General features: G+C 35.7%; 1 protein-coding gene across 2 annotated transcripts in view; it reads right to left on the minus strand.

The window, feature by feature from the left end:
- DOCK4 (dedicator of cytokinesis 4) overlaps positions 1–20,248 on the minus strand; it is a 242,306-nt gene that overhangs the window by 135,100 nt on the left and 86,958 nt on the right. For both annotated transcript variants that reach the window (XM_062017381.1, XM_062017372.1), the window contains exons 3-8: positions 19,844–19,884; positions 17,418–17,473; positions 15,386–15,482; positions 12,570–12,718; positions 11,134–11,218; positions 8,059–8,210 (exon numbers count right to left, since the gene is read on the minus strand). In XM_062017381.1, coding sequence (XP_061873365.1) covers positions 8,059–8,210; positions 11,134–11,218; positions 12,570–12,718; positions 15,386–15,482; positions 17,418–17,473; positions 19,844–19,884 — 580 coding nt within the window. The remainder of the gene's footprint in view (positions 1–8,058; positions 8,211–11,133; positions 11,219–12,569; positions 12,719–15,385; positions 15,483–17,417; positions 17,474–19,843; positions 19,885–20,248) is intronic.

The following is a 20,248-nucleotide window of genomic DNA, read 5'->3' on the forward strand; positions in this document are numbered from 1 at the left end:
AATGAAGAATGTTATGCAACCAGGGGTTGTGACCTTAATAGAAATAAAAGGGGAAGAAGAATGTGAGATTAAAAGATTTAATAGTGTACAAACTAAAGAATTTTACTGGAACAAGTTGTATGGTTTTAACATGTTAAAGCAGTGCCCTTCACACACTTGCTCTGTCCCACTCAGGGCTGTTAATGTTTTAAGAAGGAAAACTGCAAAGCAGAAAGAAGGGAAGGCAAAAAACATATAACAATACACCCGGGAAACTAGGAATCATCAGGGTCTGACTCCAGCTGTTTATTGTTAATGTAAATGATAGCAAAAATTATTATAGCAGCTAGTGTAGCTAGAAAACATGCTGGATATATACATAATAATACATAGACAAGTGAAATTAGTATGCACTAGTTAAGTAGAAAATTAATGACTTACAACTGTAGTCCTAATGTATTAAATGCATAAGCATGTCATGACTCAGATTAAAATACTTAAATACTGACAGTTTTCTTGCTTCCACACAAAAAGTAGAATATTCACATCCCAAAACAGCCCTTTGAAGTGTAAAGGCACACATTAGACAACTGCACCAATACAGAAACAGTCTACAAAGTAATATTTACTATTACTGTTCATTAAATATTAATAAAGTCATCAATAAACCTGCATTTGTTATTACATTCACCTTTAAACAACAGCACTGCCATGGACATGAACACAATCCGATACTGTCCCAAACAAATAGCAAGTGAACAGCAGAAGAATATTTCTCTCTAGCTTGCTAACGTTGACAGGAAAAAAATCCCCATTGCCCAAAGCAGGCACTGATCACACTAAGTTAGGTGCAAATGATCCATCACAGCTGCTACCAATTTAGATAAATCTAGATAGAATGTCTGAAGATCAAAAAGAACTCCAAGCATCACACTGATTTTTTTTTGTCACTATCTGACATCAGATTTCTTCTCTAGGCAAGTCACTTACTCATTTCAACATCACAGTTTCTCACATCTCACCTAAAAAACATATTATTATCTAATTCTCAGCACATATTAGGAAAATTATGAGCATTTATCCATGCTTTTAAGATGAAAAATTATTTAACTGACAAAAAACCAGCTACAAATTTGCCTATTTTCCTTTTATTCAAAGTGTTAAAGGAATACTAAGACATATTATCAAAACCACAATAATGGTTTAATGGCATTAATTTCCATCTCTTATTTTAAAAAGTACTATCCTAGAAATGCACTGGTAGATCACAACGAAAACAACAATTTATATGCTAAATTAGAAGAGTATTCTTTGAACATGTACATTGCCTACCACAACATAACAAAAGAAAAACACAGATCCTGCTTTCATTTTTAACAAAAGAATTTCAATGTATATTGAAAGAACAGTAGTAAATTTTTACATACATGCATCACTTATTTTTCATCCATCTACTCTAAACCCTTTGCAAGTATTTTAAGAGCAAATTCAGAGTGCTTTTCCTTATGGATTCCACTCTGAGATACTCAGTTAATATGGAGTATCTATATCAACTCTTTTTCAACTTGCAGACTCTAACTTTACTGAGATCTGAAGTAGGGAAACAAAAAACTGAAAAAGGTAGAATGAATTCAGCTCAAAATTACTTCAGGGTGTGCTGAGCAGCTCTAAGGATTCTAAACACCTATCAAATTTGCCCTAAAGAAGACATAGACATTTTATCAACTGAATTGTTTTCTGGATTTCACTGACCATAACTAGGTCTCTGTTGACTGTAACATAAGCCTAGAGATGCAATTCACAAATAGATCTTAAGTTTAGAACTGAAGTTTGGATTCCAATCCTGAAGTCCATTTATCGATAATGAAATCTTTAAAATTAAACAAAAAGAAATGCTAAACATGGGCATATGTCTTAATCTTGGCATTTTAGTCATGACTATAGAAAGATACTTCCATTCATTTAGGACCAATTCTTTTCCAATGAAGCACAGGTAATCAGAGAAACAAAAAGTGATGAAGAAGAACAAATGCTAAATTTAAAGTATGCAGTGACCACTTTGGATATTTTGTTTTATTTAAAAAAACAAACAACAAAAAAAGAAATAAGAGGAACAAGATTGTAGTGTAGAACAAATTTCTATTAATAGGTTATGGTTTTCTTTAAGAAATCCATGCTCATTTTCTTATTCCGCCTTTTAATATTCAAAAATCTCCTATCTTCCAAGGAGGCTGGACAGTATCTGAAACTACAGCAATTGTCACTAAGATATTGTATAAAGTGTAAAGGGAATTACTAATATTGCTATTCCCTTTTTCCTGCTCTAGATTCTTTACAAAAACAAACAGTGGCTAATATTCTGTCATGTTGGAATCCAGCCCTGTCAAGTATACCTACTGAACTTAGGTTCATGTGGAAAAAAACATGGTTCACAAGAATCAGAGAGAAGTTGGGTGCTGACGTTCAAGAACAAAGTTTTGTTCAATTGATGTGTAAAGTTTTCTACTTTATACACGTATATTCTTTTAATCTCTTATTCACAGGTAATGTTATATTTTCTGATTAGACACTGAATTACAGACCCAGTAAGTCAAATGCAAGAACTGTCAACACGTATCTTCTGCTTATAACTGGGTTTGTCTCAGTTGATATGGCATGGGTTTGTGTTTTTTTTTTTCCAGAGAGAATATACAATAATAGTAATAACAACAAAAAAATTCATTATCTCTCATTGTCCAGTGACTATATTCTAAGTCTGATCAACTCATAATGTTGCTTCAAAAAACTACAACTCTACAATAGTTTAAGGACAACCTTATTAATGCACTTCAATATAAAGCTCAGATATTAAACCATACCTTCCCTAAGTTACCAAGTACCTTCTTTTCCCTTGTTTTTCCAAAACATAGATTTTTCAATGTGGTAACATGCTATCCAAATTATTAACAATTCAGATATTTTCAGAATAAAATAAGAGAAAAATAAAACCCTTTCAAAGTTTCAAAGTCCAAAGATCAACACTACAGTTGATCCGAAAAATCACTACCTGCAAATTTGCCAAGTCCTCATTATAAAAAAAATTGGTTTATGCATATTAGTGAAAAATACATCCTCTTACTTGTAATATATAGATATTACAAAATTAATGAAAATATTCTATGTAAACTCTGCAGCAATATACAGACAGATTCATACTAATACATTAAAAATAAACTTACTAAGAAAAATGCCATAAACGTAATTTGTTTGCTGGGTTTCCTTTCAGGCCAGTAATATGAAGCCAGGTAAGCTGTGAGCTCAAACATGCTATATTTCTTTCTGAATGGTGCTACCTGTTTTGGATCAGAGTACCCTACCCAGAGACTGCTGCTTCTTGCAATCTAGTCGGGAGGTGGACTAGCAAAACAGCTGGTATACTTAAGCTTCCTAAAGCCTTACTAGTCTTTTTTTTGTTGATACTTGCCCCAACTCAGTACACACCACTGCAATTCAGTTTAACCATGATACTTGAACAAATGTTTCTATTCAAATACCTGAATGTATGCAAGAGGCTGTAGAACAGGACATGTAATCAATTAAAAAATTAATCAAATCATGTTGCTTCTACTCCTCCAACAATCAAAAAGAGAGATCTTACATTTGCAGGTTCACCTGATAAGAAGTTAAGTTGATCTTAAAAAAAAAATCAGAACAGAAATTCTATTGTTAAATCTGAATTCTGCTATTTTTACCCTCTCCAAATGAACTCTTAGTTTAAGAAGCTACATAGATCACCTGCTTTATGTCAATTCGCATCAGATGGACAAAGAATATGACATTAGAATCCACAGAAAGCCATATCTTTGCAGCAATTGTACTTCTGAGCTTGTACTTAACATTATGCATTCAAACAGTCTCATTAAAAACGGCAGGATTACCCACCTGAGGAAAGCTTGGTACACATACAATGCTTGCAAAACTGAAACCAGATGTAAAATGACTCTACCATCATTATTTAAGAAGGGAAATCCGAGCTGGGAGAGGAGATGGAGGAGTGGTACAAGATGAAGGTGACCATGCAGATCCCACAATCAGAGAAGGAAGGAAGAAAGAGGAGCACTGGACTGGAGACCTCTCTGCAATGTGTGGTGAGAAGGCAGGCTGCGCCCCTGTGAACCACAGAGGGCAATGGCTGGACTGAGAGCCACCAGCAGCTCCGGATGAGTGCACCTGGACTGGTGAAAGACTGTGTGAGGAGGTGGCCATGGTGCAGGCTGTGCCTGAGGAGAGACAAGCAGCGGGAGCCATCAGGAAAAGACTGACTGAAACCCCCACTCCCTGTTCCCCTGAGCAGTTCAGCAGGGGAGGAGGTAAAAGACACCAAGATCATGGCTCTGAGCTTGGGAAGAGGGGAGGGGTGGAGAGAAGATAGTCTTGAAGGGCTGGTTGTGCTCTTTATCACTGTACCACTCTGTGTTGTTTTGTGTTTGTTATGTCTTTTTGTTTTTATAGTTTTGATTGGTCATGAATTAAATGAAAATTTGTTTTCTTCCCCAAGTTGAGTAGACTTGCCTGCTTTGCCTGAGACCATAAGTGGCAACTGAGCCCTCCCTGTCCTTAGGATGTTCCAAAGTCCCTCAGTACTTATAGCTGATCATGGTTCTTTGTCCCTAGATGGGCCTAAACCATAACAGAAATCAACAGACAAGTGACAGCTAGACTATCAGACCTTAAAGTGTTGTGATAGGTAGCCTTTACCTGCACTTCCATTAGAAATGAGTAGAAGAGACAGCATATCCAAGCTCCAAAAAGCTACTACTGCCAGTGGGCTTCAGTATCATTGCAGGGTGTGAACTGCAGCAGCTCGGGAGCACAGACCCTACCTTCTCTCATACATCATCCTTCTGAGCGAGTCTCACTCACTTCATGCATGCATCAGCCAGGGTCCAAACACCTTTGAAATATCCCACCTATTTGTACTGAATAAAAATTATAAATCATACTACACTATTGTGCCCTAAGACCAACAAGCTTTGGTTTTACTCTGTGATAACCTGGTTATGTCACTTCTAGGTCTAGTCCAGAAACACCACATAAATCTCCATCTTGGGATGCTGCTGCATTCTGGAGCTCATTCTGTGATATAAATATACCTAGCATTTAATTTGTTCCTGTGAAAACTCTCTCAGTTTCAGGTTTTACGACATGTTGAGAGAACTCTGTTTGTTTCTTGGGAGAGTTTTTTGCTGTGGCTGGTTTTTTTTGGGGGATATATGTTTGTTTTGAAGATGGGTGCAAACTATCTTCACAAAGTTTATCTTGTCATTCCCCTCCCTCCCATGCCCTAGAAGACAGTTTGGATTCATGGCTACATGCTTCTTCAAGGCTTGCTAGTAATGGGATGAGGAAGTTCACACATCATAAAACAGCCGCAAACAGACACTAGTGTCAGGAATCAATAACTAAAGGTCAGATCACAGCAAGCATATGAAAAACAGCTCTAGAATTTGTGCTTTCATGTGAACATGAAATCCAATCCATTTGCTTTCATACCACCACTACTGCCATAACCTTGTTTTCAGCAATCCATAACACTCAAATTGTTTTCTGTCAAGGTCTAAAGCTCTCTCCTAAATCTATCACCTGCTGTGGCATTCACTGGAGTGAACACAAAAGATATGCCCTGGTATACATTTAACTCTCAGAAATGATGTAAACTGCATTTTAATGACAAATGTCCAAGGTGCGGGGCAGAGTGAAGTGGCAGTATTTAGCAACGAACACCGTAACCACAGTTTTTTGTATATGTATATTAATAAAAATCGAGTTACTCAGTATAATCTTTCTTCAAAGCACTGGTTAGTTATCTTGCCTAACTAAAAAACACAGACCTAATTTTGTCAAATTCAGCCCCAATTCAACATAGTTCCCCAAATTCCTGTTGCCATATGCAAAATGACAACTAGATCATTCATTGCTTTGTACACATTTTGACTAACACTTTTACCCTACTAAAAAGAAGTAGCTTATATTTATTTTCATGTATTTGTGAGCTGTCTTATCTAAAGTGTTGTTTGTTTTGAAGTCTAGTCTTTTTTTTCTCTAGTGGCCAGTCTTGAAGCAGGTGATATCTTTTTGTCTCCAGAACATGTTCTTTTTATCATGACAACAAAGAAAAATACAGGGGCCAACAATAAGCAGCAAATTACGAAGAGGAGCTTTCTGACCAGAAGATGATCCTCAATTGCACTGGATTTGCATTACAAGGTTTTGTTAATGAGAGGGTTAGAGGGGTGGCTTCTGTGAGAAGATGCTAAAAGTTTCCCCTATTTCTGAAAGGGCCAAGCCAGTTGGATCCAAGACAGATCTGCCACTAGCCAAGGCCAAGTCAATCAGTGACAGTGATGGTGTCTCTGCAATAACATATTTAAGAAGAAGAATAATATATTTAAGAAGTTGCCCAGTAGCAACTGAAGCCAGAGAGAAGAATGAGCATATGTGAAACAACTCTTGTAGACACCCAGGTCAGTGAAGGAGGGCAAGGAGGTGCTGCAGACATCAGAGCAGAGATTCCCCTGTGACCTGTAGTGTAGCCCATGGTGAGGCAGGCCCTGCTCCTCCAGCCATGGAGGTCACGGAGGAGCAGAGATCGACCTGTAGCTCAGGGAGAACCTCATGCCAGAGCAGGTGGATGCACCCAAATGAGGTTGTGATCCTGTAGGCTCCTGATGGGATCTGTGAAGCCATGGACAGAGAGGAGCCTATACTGGAGCAGATTTGCTGTCAGGACTTGTGATGCATGCTAGAGTAGTTTGTGAAGAACTGCATCTCATGAGAAAGACTCACATTAAACAAGTCTCTGCAGGACCGTCTCCTGCAGGAAGAGACCCCACATTGGAGCAGGGGAAGAATGTGAAGAGCCCTCCCTGTGAGGACAAAGTTGTGGCAGAGACAATCTGTGATGAGCCCCATTCCTCACCTCCTGCACCACTTGTGGGAGGAGAAGGTAGAGGAAAATCAGGAGTGAAGTCAAGCCTGGGAAGAAAAGGAAATGTTTTAAGATTTAGTTTTATTTTCTTATTACCTTTTTCTGATTTGAACAGTAATGACTAATTTCACTGAGTCTGGTTTTGCCCCTGATGGTAATTAGTGAGTAATCTCTCCCTGTTCTTATCTCAAACCATGAGCCTTTTGTTATATTTTCTCTCTCTCGCTGTCCTGCCGAGGAAGGGATAGATAGTACAGTTTTGGTGGGCACCTGATGTCCACTCAGTGTTAATCCCCTACACCCATCACCACTGCACAAGCATTTAATGATTCAATCTTCCTGGCATATTCCTCAAACAGAACATATAAGGCTCTTGTGCTAACTCTGCTCTCCTCCTGTGCTTGTATTTATTAAGTGCGTGGTGGTTCCACTACTGTTCACTCACAAGTTCTCTCAGTAAGAAATATGTTGGGAGTAGGAATAACTACTGAATGTTTAAAAATTCAAAGTTTATCAGGGTTCTCCCAGAATTTAAGCTCTAGGATAAAAAGAATAGTTCTAGAATCATCTCCCAGCTGAAAAAAGGAGTCCAAACAAACCCTAAGTGGATGTGAGACTGGGTTTGAATATTTCACTGAAGAAGGGGGACTTCTGTGTTGAAGTACAGGCTCCTTTTATAAAAAGACTCTTACTTCACTATGTGCAGCCCCCAAGTCTCATGTACCTTGGAGAATTCATCTCAGATGTTACAGAGGAAGCAACAGGTCTAAGCTTTGAACATGTAACAATTAGGAAAGAGGAAAATAGAAATACTGAAAAATGACCTTTAGGTAACAAAACTAACATGCACTCTGTATGCATACTTGTATATACATTCCTACACAAACAAAACCAACTGAAAACTGAAAAAGGTAAACAAGAAAGAGAAATATACATTAATAAAACCTAAAATGATACTATAAACTCCAAAAAGGAAGCAAAAAAATATCCTGAATCACAACTTATCTTCTGCTTGTTTCTAATTGTGAAATTTGTTACCTGGATCAAAACATACAGTGTATATTGACACATATTAGGTAAAATCAGCATTCCAGTGAAAAATCATGTGCTACCTGATGGGCCGATTTTCTTTACTATCAAACAGAGAGAAGATTACTTCCAGTTCCTCTCCCAGGTTGGAGCACATTAGACTCTTCATCTGAACAAAAAGATGGTGGCTGCTAGCTGGTACCGGTGTATCTTTTTTCCGATGACGATGCTCCATCTAAAAATACCATAAACAGAAGAGCCAGTTTCAATTAATCATAAAAATATTAAAAAAAAGAGGTAGTATATGCAATACTGAGGGTTTTTTTAATCCAAAATGTTATTTTTTTAATTTAGTATTAACTTGTAATAGATTTTTATTTTTTTAATCTGAGAAGGTGAACACAAGGAAGTGATGTTCCCCAGTGTTGCACTGCATCATAATTAGGTGAGAAAAGTAACATACAGAAGGTCACTTTTTTTTTTCTACTGTGAAAATGTTAAAACATCTTAAAGCTTTGTGCTGTAACAATATAGTATTTCATAGTTTGTTTAAACAGTTAATTATCTGATACCCTAGTATTCAAATACACAAAAATGTTTTTGCAAAAGACTAAATACCACTATTTTAAAATAGAAAAAAAAATTAAAATCACATTATATTTTATCATCTTTGGTAAAATGCTGTATAGAATTTACTAAATTCTCCCGATTTGACTTTACAGTGTGTATCTTCACCACTTATAATCATCCATTAAGAGTAAGACAATATAAAACTTTTGTAATTTCTCTTCCACATTGTACCAAAGACAACAATCTTTCTAAGCTACTTTGCTTTGAAATTGAGGTTATCTTGAACTCTTTTTTCCCCTCTTTGTTTCTGAAAGTTCATTCCATGAGTTACATTCTTAGTTTTCTGGGTTATTCTTCCCCTGTATATTTTTCATTATGATAAATGGTTCCTCACCGTATTTCATCTAGTACTTCAAAAGGATTCGGTAACATTACATATGATTTTGAAACTGCCCAAAAGTATACTGATTGTTGGAGGAAGGAAAGGCTGTGGATGCTGTCTAACTCGACTTTAGTAAGGCATTTAGCACTGTTTTCCACAACATTCTCTAGAAAAATTGACTGTTCTTGGCTTGGATAAGCATACATTTTTGAGTGAAAAACTGGTGAGATGGTCGGGTCAAACAAGTTGTGGTCAATGGAGTTAAATCCAGTTTGTGGCCAGTCATGAGTGGCGTCCTCCAGGCCTCAGTACTGGGGCCACTCCTGTTTAACATCTTTATTAGTGATCTGGATGAGGGCATAGAGTGCACCCTTAGTAAGTTTGCAGATGACTCCAAGTTGGGTGGAAGTGTTTATCTGTTTGAGGGTAGGGAAGCTCTGCAGAGAGATCTAGATAGGCTGGATGCCTGGGCCAAGGCTAATGCCATGAGTTTCAATAAGGCCAAGTGCCGGGTCCTGCACTTGGGCCACAACAACCCTCAGCAGTGCTACAGGCTTGGGGAGGAGTGGCTAGAAAGCTGCCAGGCAGAGAGGGATCTGGGAGTGTTGGTTGACAGCAGCTGAAGATGAGCGAGCTGTGGCCTGGTGGCCAAGAAGGTCAATGTCATCCTGGCCTGGATCAGGAACAGTGTTGTCAGCAGGAGTACGGAGGTGATCATTCCCCTGTACTCAGCTTGAATACTTTGTCCAGTTTTGGGTACCTCTCTACATGAAGGACATTGAGGTGCTGGAGAGGATACAGAGATGGGCTACCAAGCTAGTAAAGCATTTGGAGCACATCTCCTACGAGGAACAGCTGAGGGATCTGGGGTTGTTTAGCCTGGAGAAGGTTCAGGGGAGACCTTATCACTCTCTACAACTATCTGAAAAGAAGCTGTAGGGAGGAAGGGGCCTGTTCGTTCTCCCTAGTAACAAGCAATAGAATAAGAAGAAACAGCCTCAAGTTGCACTAGGAGAGGTTCAGACTGGATATTAGGAGAAATTTCTTTCCTGAAAGGGTTGTCAGGCATTGGAACAGGCTGCCAAGGGAGGTGGTAGCGTCACCATCCCTGGAAGTGTTTGAGACAGTTGGATATTGCACTTAGGGAAATGGTCTAGTGGCTGATAGAGCTGGGATAAAGGTGGGACTTGATGATCTTAAAAGTGTCTTCCAGCTGAAATGATTCTATGATTCTAGCATGAAGAAATTACTATTAGGCTTAATATTGCAAGTTAAAAATGTAAATAGTTAAAAATTATCAGAAATATATTATAATTTCAGCTCCTCAGAAAATTGTAGCAATTATTTTTGCTTTGTAGCAATTATTTTTTGTTTACTCTGCATTTAAATGCAGAAGTTAACAAAAATAAAATATAGTTTAAATACAAACTTAGTCACCTGACGTAGGTGAACCTGCTTCTGCAGAGGGGTTGGACTAGATGATCTCTAAAGGTCCCTTCCAACCCTACTGTTCTATGATTAAGCAAGTAAGGTTCAGAAAACATCTGAAACAGCAGCAATACTTAAGTATGAGACAGAGTCCATGTAAATGAATTAGCAAACTTTCTTATGACTTCACTGGAGATTAAATCAGAATAAAGTTTAGTGCTGGTTTTACTAAATCAAGATAGGCTTTTATACTGAAAGGGGAGCTTTTCTGTGCAGTCTGCTATTTACATTCACATATTAGAATAGACCAATAGCCCCATATGATTAATTGTGACAATCCTACTATTATATTTCCACAAATCTTATACAACAGGACTCAAGGCCAGGTGAAACTCTGACGAAGCTTCTGTTGATGATTAAATTCATGTTAACAGATAGTATTTAAATGATATATTTATTTTAATGATATAACATTATATCATAATGATATGATATGTAGAATGATACATATTTAATGATATATGATATTATATCAACTTTTAATATGTAACGTAAACTAAGCATGTGTGCATACACAAATTGGATATCAAAACAAAGCATCTCATATAGGTGCAAAAATGATATAACTGTTTAAAAGAACACTTCTTTCCTCCCAGTAAAACTCATTACATTATGAAATGCAAGCTTATTTGAGCAAAAGAACTTCTGCTTAAGCAGAAGAAAGCTGCCATCAGTAAATAATTTTATAGCAAAAGTACCGAGAATTATATTCACACACCAGTTTGTAGAGCTCTGTAATGCTGATTTCTTCAGGATCCACCATAGCATATTCTTTTCTGGGAACTAAGTCAAGTCCCAGTTGTCTGTATGAAAAATAGAATAACAGCAAGTAGTTTCTACATACAAAGGAAACAAATTAACTCATTGCTTCTATTTACATTTAAGAGAAACATTCCAACAATTGTTGTACATGTTGTTACTTTGGAGGTAGTTTTGGTTTAATGTATTTTAGCTGTATTGACTATTCACAGACGATTCCTCCCATTTCATCACTTTGTAACATTAATAGAATACATTTTTTTCCACAAGTTTTAGATCTGTTTCACACTGTGGACAATGTACAATGGATACTGCTCTTTGTACTGTTGTGGACATTGTAAAACGTGAATCACACTAATATTGTCAATTTGAGTGACAACAGTGGAAAAGAAGAAAAAAAGAAAATCCATCAAATCCCAAAACACTGTCTTATTTTTTATTTAGACTGGATAGCATCAAAACTACTCAGCTGTATTTCTCCATCCTCCTTCATTGCTCACCCAAAATAATGAAATTAACTTGAATCAACAGGAATAAAACATATTTTCAGCACAGTAGCAAGGAATAAAGGTTCAAAACATGTATGGGGCAGTCATGTTGAATTCTGAAAAAAACCCAGAAAGATTAAAAAGTTTTCTTAAACTATGTTTTTAAAGACTGGGAACTGGCCACTTTAAAAACCAACACATTTCCATTCAGTTAGCAAAAAAACCTCTAAGCAGATAATTAATCATACATGGTTAAACCACAGTTCTTCCACTATGTTAAGTATTTAGACTTGCAGATAGCAGTAACTGCAGAAACTCCTGAAATTAATTTCACTATTGAATAATGCTGCATTTAGACAGAGTTTAACTGAATAAATACAGGCTAAAGAAAAGACTTTGGAAGCAGTACACACATGCTAAAAGGTATTTTAACCTTTTTCTTTTTAGATTAAGATCATATAATTTGTGTTATCTCTTCTTTAGATATGAGAAGAATGCAAAGCATAGTAGCAATATCTATATCAGAGATGCCTAAGTAGGAACTCAATCGTGTGATACAAGTCAAAAAGGAAGCAATGTCAACCAGTAGTTTTGTTTAAGACAACATAGCTATGCATCTCATAGGAATCAGGACAGATCACAATGTAAAAGATATTCAAACGCATTTCTCTTGTAGATAGTAGCACTGTTATGTAAAATGAACTGAGAGAAAAAAAGCAAAATAAAATGGCAAGTCAGTTTTCACTATTAAAACACAGAGGACAGAAAATCCACAAAGGAGAAAGTCCATTTAAAAAAATGTAACACCTATCAGAAATTTGTTTCTTATTAAACATTCTACAGTGAGCCTAGAGCTGTGGCATTGCAGTTAGATTATACTATTTCATGTATTATTATATTTACTCACTCATTGCCCCAATCCAGACGAGCAGTGATGTGTCGTTTGACATCCTTCATTCGATCATGGGTGAGATGGCCAACAAGGACCTGCCTTCGCAGGTCTAAGATTTCATTCATTATGTGCCACAGTCGGTGAAAGAGATCCCCCTCATTCCTCTGTGAGATAAAAATATAATTGGCTCTACATCACCTGTATAAGCTGACAATTCTAATAAATATGGATATGGTAGGGAAATTAAGAAAACTGTTTCCTTAATACACTACTTTTCTCCCCATTGTACTGTGACCATTTTACCTGCACCTGTGTGTGTATGAGTGCATGTAAAATAATTTCAGACTGCCACAGACCTTGGCTTTGCACAACTCACTCCAAAATTTCACTCCAACTCCTTATGACTCATGTTAACACAGTCTAATTTATGTGATAGATATGTCAAAAATTCAACCAAAAGAAAGTTTTATGCCACAGCACTGTTTTGTTCCAAGAGTATGTTCATTCTGTGCTGGTATCTCATCCAATCTGAGTATGTGATCATGTAATTCAAGATTATTTGAACTCATAAAGACATGAAAAGGAAATAGCTCCTAGCATTCAAACTCTGACCCACCTAGTGTTAATGTTCTCGTAACATTTTCTTGCATGGATGTACCTGCACCAACTACTGTCTAACCATAAATAAATAATATAATAACCATAAATAAATGTAGACACAATCCTGTCCAGACAGTTGTTCTTCGTCTAACAGGGAAGTAGAAGAAATTACGTGACTATGATTGCTTTTAAACCACATCCTTCCACTCTAATTAGATATTAGTTAAGGACATAAATAATTTGCCGTAAGTTTCATCCAAACAGAAGTTCTTTTAACTCTTTTTTCACTAACTCTAGGTCAGTTTACTTGATATATTGTTTTTGAGAAGCTTTACCTCGAGGCAATTACTGCAACCTCCATTTAAGTGATGCATCATACAAAGTTGAAAAAAAATTTCATATTCAGCTTTTACTGCTAATTCTTGGCAAAAAACCCTAAATCCTAAGCCTATTTCCCTTTTCTTTCCTCCAATGAACAAAACTGCATGAAGAGAAAGTTGAGCTATTTCTGCTGCACAATTGCTGTGAAAGCCTAAAATTCACTGTTACTCTCTGCCAATAACTTTCATAGTCCAAGGTGTCTGATAAACTGCTGTTTGATAAATCCGCTCTTTTTATTTCACATTCATTCACTTCATAAGCTTCATAAAATAAAATATTATTTGTCTTGGCTTTCTGTCTGGAAAAAACAAAGACAGTGTACTTTGAACCTGCAATAACAACAGCAATGAAAAAAACAGTTGCCCATAAAGAAATAGCTTCAGCAAAAACAGAAATATATGATCTCTAAGTAAAAGAAAATACAATTAGTCCTTAAATTAGGAGTAAGAGGCAAAAAATGCTTTAAAGAAATATTATAGAGAATTAGGTTAATGGTATGTTTTCATAGTTTTCCATTAGACATTAACATACAAAGATTTAATTTCTACATTTAGGAAAAAACCAAAACAAAACCCATTAATTTAGGCAAATCTTTGTTTTTAGTGTCTGATTGTGAGCTCTACTGAAGTAAATTATTCATGTCTAACAACACTATTAAGATCAAAATAACTTTTTCAGATATTCTTTCTTTTCCAAAGCATTACAGTTTATGAGTTGCTTGGCAGTGTGAGGTTAGTTGTTGGACTTGATGATCTTAAAGGCCTTTTCCATCCAAAATGGTTCTGAGATTCTATATATTTCACAGTGCTGAATACATCTGCAAACAACTGTGCTTGCTGTAGAGATTTAGGTACCTACAACTAAGGGATTATATTTTTGCTTCTTTAGTTCCAGTTGAAGCCATTTTACTTGCTAATATTCACAAAGCAGTCAGATATGCTTCAGACATTCAAGAAAACATTTCAAACCAGCTTTGAAGAAATAAGTTTCTCGTTTCTCAAGAAACGGTTCATACTAATTAATTCCAATTTCACTGTTAAGTTAAAAATGATACTCTGTTACTTATAATACAACAGAAAGAACTACCTGATTTTGTAGGTTCCTGTATAAAAGCTTTCAGTAAGGAAACTAGCAACTGCTCCAATTGCAAGGTTTCTGAATCACCTCTCTGAACACAAACCATACAATCATCTCAAAAAGGCAGTAGACTGGCTACTTCTGTACCATCCTGATTTGTAGAAGGTCTATTGGCACCACACATTTCCATTTTTTATGGAGCAAAAGCAGCCTCTGTATCAGCAGAAGGCAGCTAATCTCACAATTTAAGTCATAATTATCAACTCAACAATGAGTTACAATAAGGAGTTGGAGACTTCATAGATGCAAGTGAACAGGTTTTGATTACATTCTACATGTGCACATGCTGTCATATACGAGACATCTTAGTCAAATAACATGGACACATCTCAGCATTTGTGAAATAAAAAGATATGAAAAAATAATATACATCAAATCAACTGAGAGATTTTCAATAATATACTCTATTTTAATTTACCAATATTGTTACACTTGTTCCCAACACTTCAACTTAACAGCCAAAGGAATCCTTAGATCTAAAAGCTACACCATGAAGCTGGACAAGATCATTAAGTTGCTGAAGCTTAGTGGCAGTAACAGTCAATGATTAGAAGGAACTAAAGGATGTATTCAGTCCATAATTAGAACAGTTAACAAACCCAAATAGAATACTTTTTTCTAAAATATATACTTAAACTAAAGTAGTGCATCAAAACTACAGTGTGATTTTTGAGTTGGTATTGGATCAAAGCAAGACTATTCAGGGTACTTGCCACATAGAGTTGTTTCCACATTGTTCCCCAGTCTCTTAAAGTTGATGTCATTTCTGTAATAACAGAATCTTCTGTTGGAATAACCATTTCAAATTGTCTGTAATATGCAGAAAAACACATAATATTACACAAGCATTAAAAATCCCATTACAGTTACCAATAGAAAGACTTCCTTCTGCCACAGTGATGTCTACCAACCTACATGGGTGCTCCTTCAGCCCACGATAATTCCCATTTGCATATTTAATTTAATCCCCATGGAAGAGTCTTGGGTGAAAACAATTTAATCCTCATGGAAATTCTTGGTCCTAGAGAAGCCAAGGTGAGATTTTTTTTTTAAACTATGAAATATGTCTATCAAAAGGTATTTCAACAGCAGAGTAATTCCCAGTTTACAGGGAGATCTCACCACTTTAACTTAAGACTACAAACCAGTGATTGTTGACACTCTTTGTTACATCTCTGTTTATAGAAAGAGGACAAAATGATACTTCTTCAACTGAAACAGGCTATAAAAACTCAAAAGAAAACTGGCAGAGTGAGTTCTTGACTATTTGATACTGACCAAGAAAAAGCTGGATTAGCTTGGTCAAGACCAAACTCTCCACCACACCATCGCTTTACCCACCACCATCACTACCACTTTGTTCTCACACACAGTATATTTCAAAGGCTTGATTCATGCCTGGCTTACTTTTCTCATGATATCATTTCTGTCTTATCAAATTAACATAATGTAACAGCCCCTGCCCATTATGTGCTGTGGGGAACACGGCCTGAACGGGAAACAGTCTAATGAAGAAAACTGAGGCAACAGAGATTGACCTCCCTGCAAGTACTGTTATGCTGTCTGATAACAAAAATTATTACAACATTAAGCTTTTTTTTTTAATTGTGATAGCTTTCAACTATTTTACTCCATGGAATCTCCAGTTATATCTACAACCACTTTTAAAGGAGAAAGGACAATAGGATATGACAAACCTCATGTGGCTTGAACTCCATAGCAAACAGAGCATTTAACGATGATGTGGAGACATTTTTGTCTGTGGGAATGAGACTTATTTTTTTTAAATGATTATAGTCTTCATGATTATTTTTGTCCATCATGAATGATGGATGTCCTACCCCCTCATTCATGTTCCCAAAATAAAGGTCACTTATAATGATGTTATCTATAATGATGAGAAATGTCTTTGGCTAAACAGGTTTCAAACTGCTACATCAGTTCTCTAATAACTAAATAAATATTCTCTAACATCTAAATAATGATACCATATAAATGCTCTGAAATTAAGTAAAACTTTGGAACATACTGTGTTGAACTATGATCAATAACTGAAAAAAACCATTGAAGTGATACTCAAGGTATTATACCTAAAAAATGAAAATCACCATTTCTTGAAATCAGAAGATTTGAGTTACAAAACACAATTTGAAAATTAATTAAAACTGATTTTTCTGGCATTTATTAACTCTTCTAAAAATGGAAAGCTGTCATATAAAAAAGAAATATTGCCTCTTCATCACCTGAAGAAAAAATTAAAAAATACCTGTATTAATTTTAAGTTTTATTGAAATCTTTTGCCATTGAACTGATACATTATTTCACCTCTTTTTTTGTAAAATGCCAGCTGTCTGCCGCAGTACAGCTGCTGTCTTCAAAGAAAACAACTAATCTTAAACAGTACATTAACAGACAGTTTCTATACAGAATGAGTTATTCTAATGACAATAATGCCTTTATCAAGACCATCTTAACTGGCAGTGAATTTTGCAATGATTTCCTCTTTCCTATAGACAATACAGACTGATATTTCAAAGTGCACTCTTTGTCTTTTGGGAATACTTCACTCCCATTTTATGACTATGCAGGAGTATCAAGTTAGCTAAGGAAAACCATTTCCAGTCCTATGGCAGTAAGGTGAAGATAATATCTAACAAAATCACAACTTTACCTGATAGGAAAATGATTTTTTAAAACAACTATCCAACCATGTTTAAATATTTGAATCCAGAACATTTCACATACCCTTTGTTCTTAACACACGCATTCTTCAAGTGAATGTAGTTGGATGGAAATATACCCTGAAAAAAAGAATTGTTTAGATTTAAAAAAAAAAAAAAAGATCCCTTACATTAGTGTGGACTGCCATTTAAAATGCAAAGGCATTTTGAATCAGAAGTTCCCCCAATAATTAACAAAAAACATGCAGGAAAAAAGAATGTAATATATATTTAGTATATTACTAATGGAAACTAAAGTGCCATATTGACTAGAGTTTAAATCCCTTCAATACTTCAGAAAATTAGAGGATAAACACAGGTAGAACATGTAGAACATTGCTTGAGAGCTGACTTATTTTAGATATTTTTATTAATTATTCCCATCTTGACAAGAAACAGACCAACTGTGGTGGGTAATGTCTTACCAACAGTGTCATAAAATTACTGTTTTAGATAGGAATTCTCAAATAAAAAAAAAGAATAAACTTAATAATGTTCAATAAAAATAAGTTAAAAAAGTAAAAATAAAGTTTTATTTGGTAGCTACTATTCCCTAGAGTGCATAGGAAAGGTGTAGTAGATGCCACAAAGACCCTCAGCAGAGTGGTCCTTTTCTGGTTATTTAAGGGCTCACCACTGTTCTTTTGAATGGAGAGCATTGCTGCAACAGTAATACAGTCTTTAAAGAGCACTAACCTTCATAAATCAGAACAATAAACAAAATGAAGCCTCAAGCTTATGGCTGGGAATACAATATGCTACAACTCGCTACATAATGCAGTGAGAGAAAGTGCATATAGGTTTTCTTTATATAAGCCCAGCTGCATATAGCTTTCCTCTGAGGTGATGGTGATCCATTTTCTTTTAACATCAACGTTAGACCTTCAACAAAATGTACCTAATACATAGAGGCAACTGTCCTTGTATATGTTCCTACTCCTCTAATATAGAGTAGTTCAGAAGAGGATGTTCAGTAGTTCATCTCAAGGATGGTAAGATGTACAGCCTTGCACTTGTAACAATGTGCTAGAAAACAGGACGGCTGCATATGCATGCTTACTGCAGACTAGCTGCCACAGATAATTTCTCTGGGCGTCAAAGCTGACAGAATAACAAGGGAAGAATCTTGACAGAGCAATGCTGATAACAAGTGGAGTTACAAGGTTCTCTTATAACTTTACTTTCAGGGAGATTACCTTCAAAAAATCCATTTGAGAAATCTGTTTGGATTCACACTAGCAAAGCACAAAATATATATCTCATTTCTTCACACATCAAATCATGTTTAGAAAACCTATTCATAACTTCCATCAACACATTTGACAGACCACAAAGCAAGACTGACAGCAAGCATGTGGTGAGAATTGCAACGAAAGACACAGAACATGCAATAACAAATCCCAACTGTTCATGTCTTATAAATCAATTTGCAAAATATATCAATGAGGTCAAAGTAGTAAACATCAGATTAAACTCTGGGGCTAAATTTATTGTTCACATTGACCTTCCATATAAAGCAAAGGAAATTTATGTGAGCAGAGACTGCAGGCCTAGGCACAAAAGTCCAATGACTTACGAGCCCCTAGAAACTTTTGAAATTAACGTATATGTGCACTTTTCTGAATCTGAAGGGGCTTGGAAATGTAGAGAGAAAAAGAGTGAAGCTTACAATGCAGGTTAAAGGAGCAACAGATGATTTAATATCTTTCTTCAACAGTTTAACAAGACTAAATAGTACTGTGTTGAGAAAAAAAAGAGACATCTTGAAATGGCTTTCCATATAAAAAACCAAGCCTTTACAGTCACAAGAGAGATTAAGAAAACAGAAAGACAAATAAGACAGGCAAACTTTAAACATATTCAACATCAACAAACATTGAAATATGAATTTCAGAAAACTTCATGTCTGAATGGAGAAAAAAAAAAGTGAAGTATGGTTCAGTTACACTACTACGGAAATTAAGGTCTATACGTCAAAGACAAATAAAATGAATCATATATTTGACATGACAACACATATTTTTTTATTCAATTGATACTTTGAATGTGGGTCCTATAAACTAGTTGTCTCCAATGGCTGCTCTAAATTAATTCCTATCAAGAGAAATAGGCACAGCCTAACCAACTTTTCCAACACTATTTACAATTTATATTCTCAGTAGTCTTTCTCCTTCAACTTATCTTCCTCTGAGTTCACAATCTAAAAATCAGAAATAAACAAATATTGACCAGAACCTCAGATTTGTAAAGTGTGTCATCCTAATATATAGGAGCATTTCAGAAGTGTAATCCCTATCCAAATCTAATTAAAGCAGTATCAATAATATACTTAACAGTAAGCTCTAATTTTCTTTTAGGAGCAAATATCACTTACTTACATGAAGACTATAAACTTCTAAGAAATAAATACATGTTTTTGTCAAAGAATGCAAAAGAACAATTGACCTTTACCTTAACATTGGGGTTTTTTAAGGCAAATCCTCTGTACCATCCTGTAAAGAAAGAACATTTTGCTTTTTAAGGCATGCAAATCATTTCCATACATAAAACAGATTTCATCTTTCCCTTTTGGACAGATATGACAATTACACAGTTCTGTCAGATTGCACTCTTTTAAAAGACTTTCTGTATCATAAAAAGTACTTTGTTTAAATCAGTTTATATTCAGATTACTTACAACACACAATTTCAGGAATAACACTTCAACCCTCTATACCCAAACGTTTCTAACAATACAACCCAGTTATATTTTGCACCAAACACCACACTAGACAAAAGTGAAATGGCTTCCTAATCACAGTTACAAATAACTTTTGGACTTCATGTTCCGAATCTATGGACGACATTAGAAAATTC

The sequence above is a fragment of the Colius striatus genome, chromosome 1, assembly GCF_028858725.1.
Source record: "Colius striatus isolate bColStr4 chromosome 1, bColStr4.1.hap1, whole genome shotgun sequence".
Classification (NCBI taxonomy): Eukaryota; Metazoa; Chordata; class Aves; order Coliiformes; family Coliidae; genus Colius; species Colius striatus.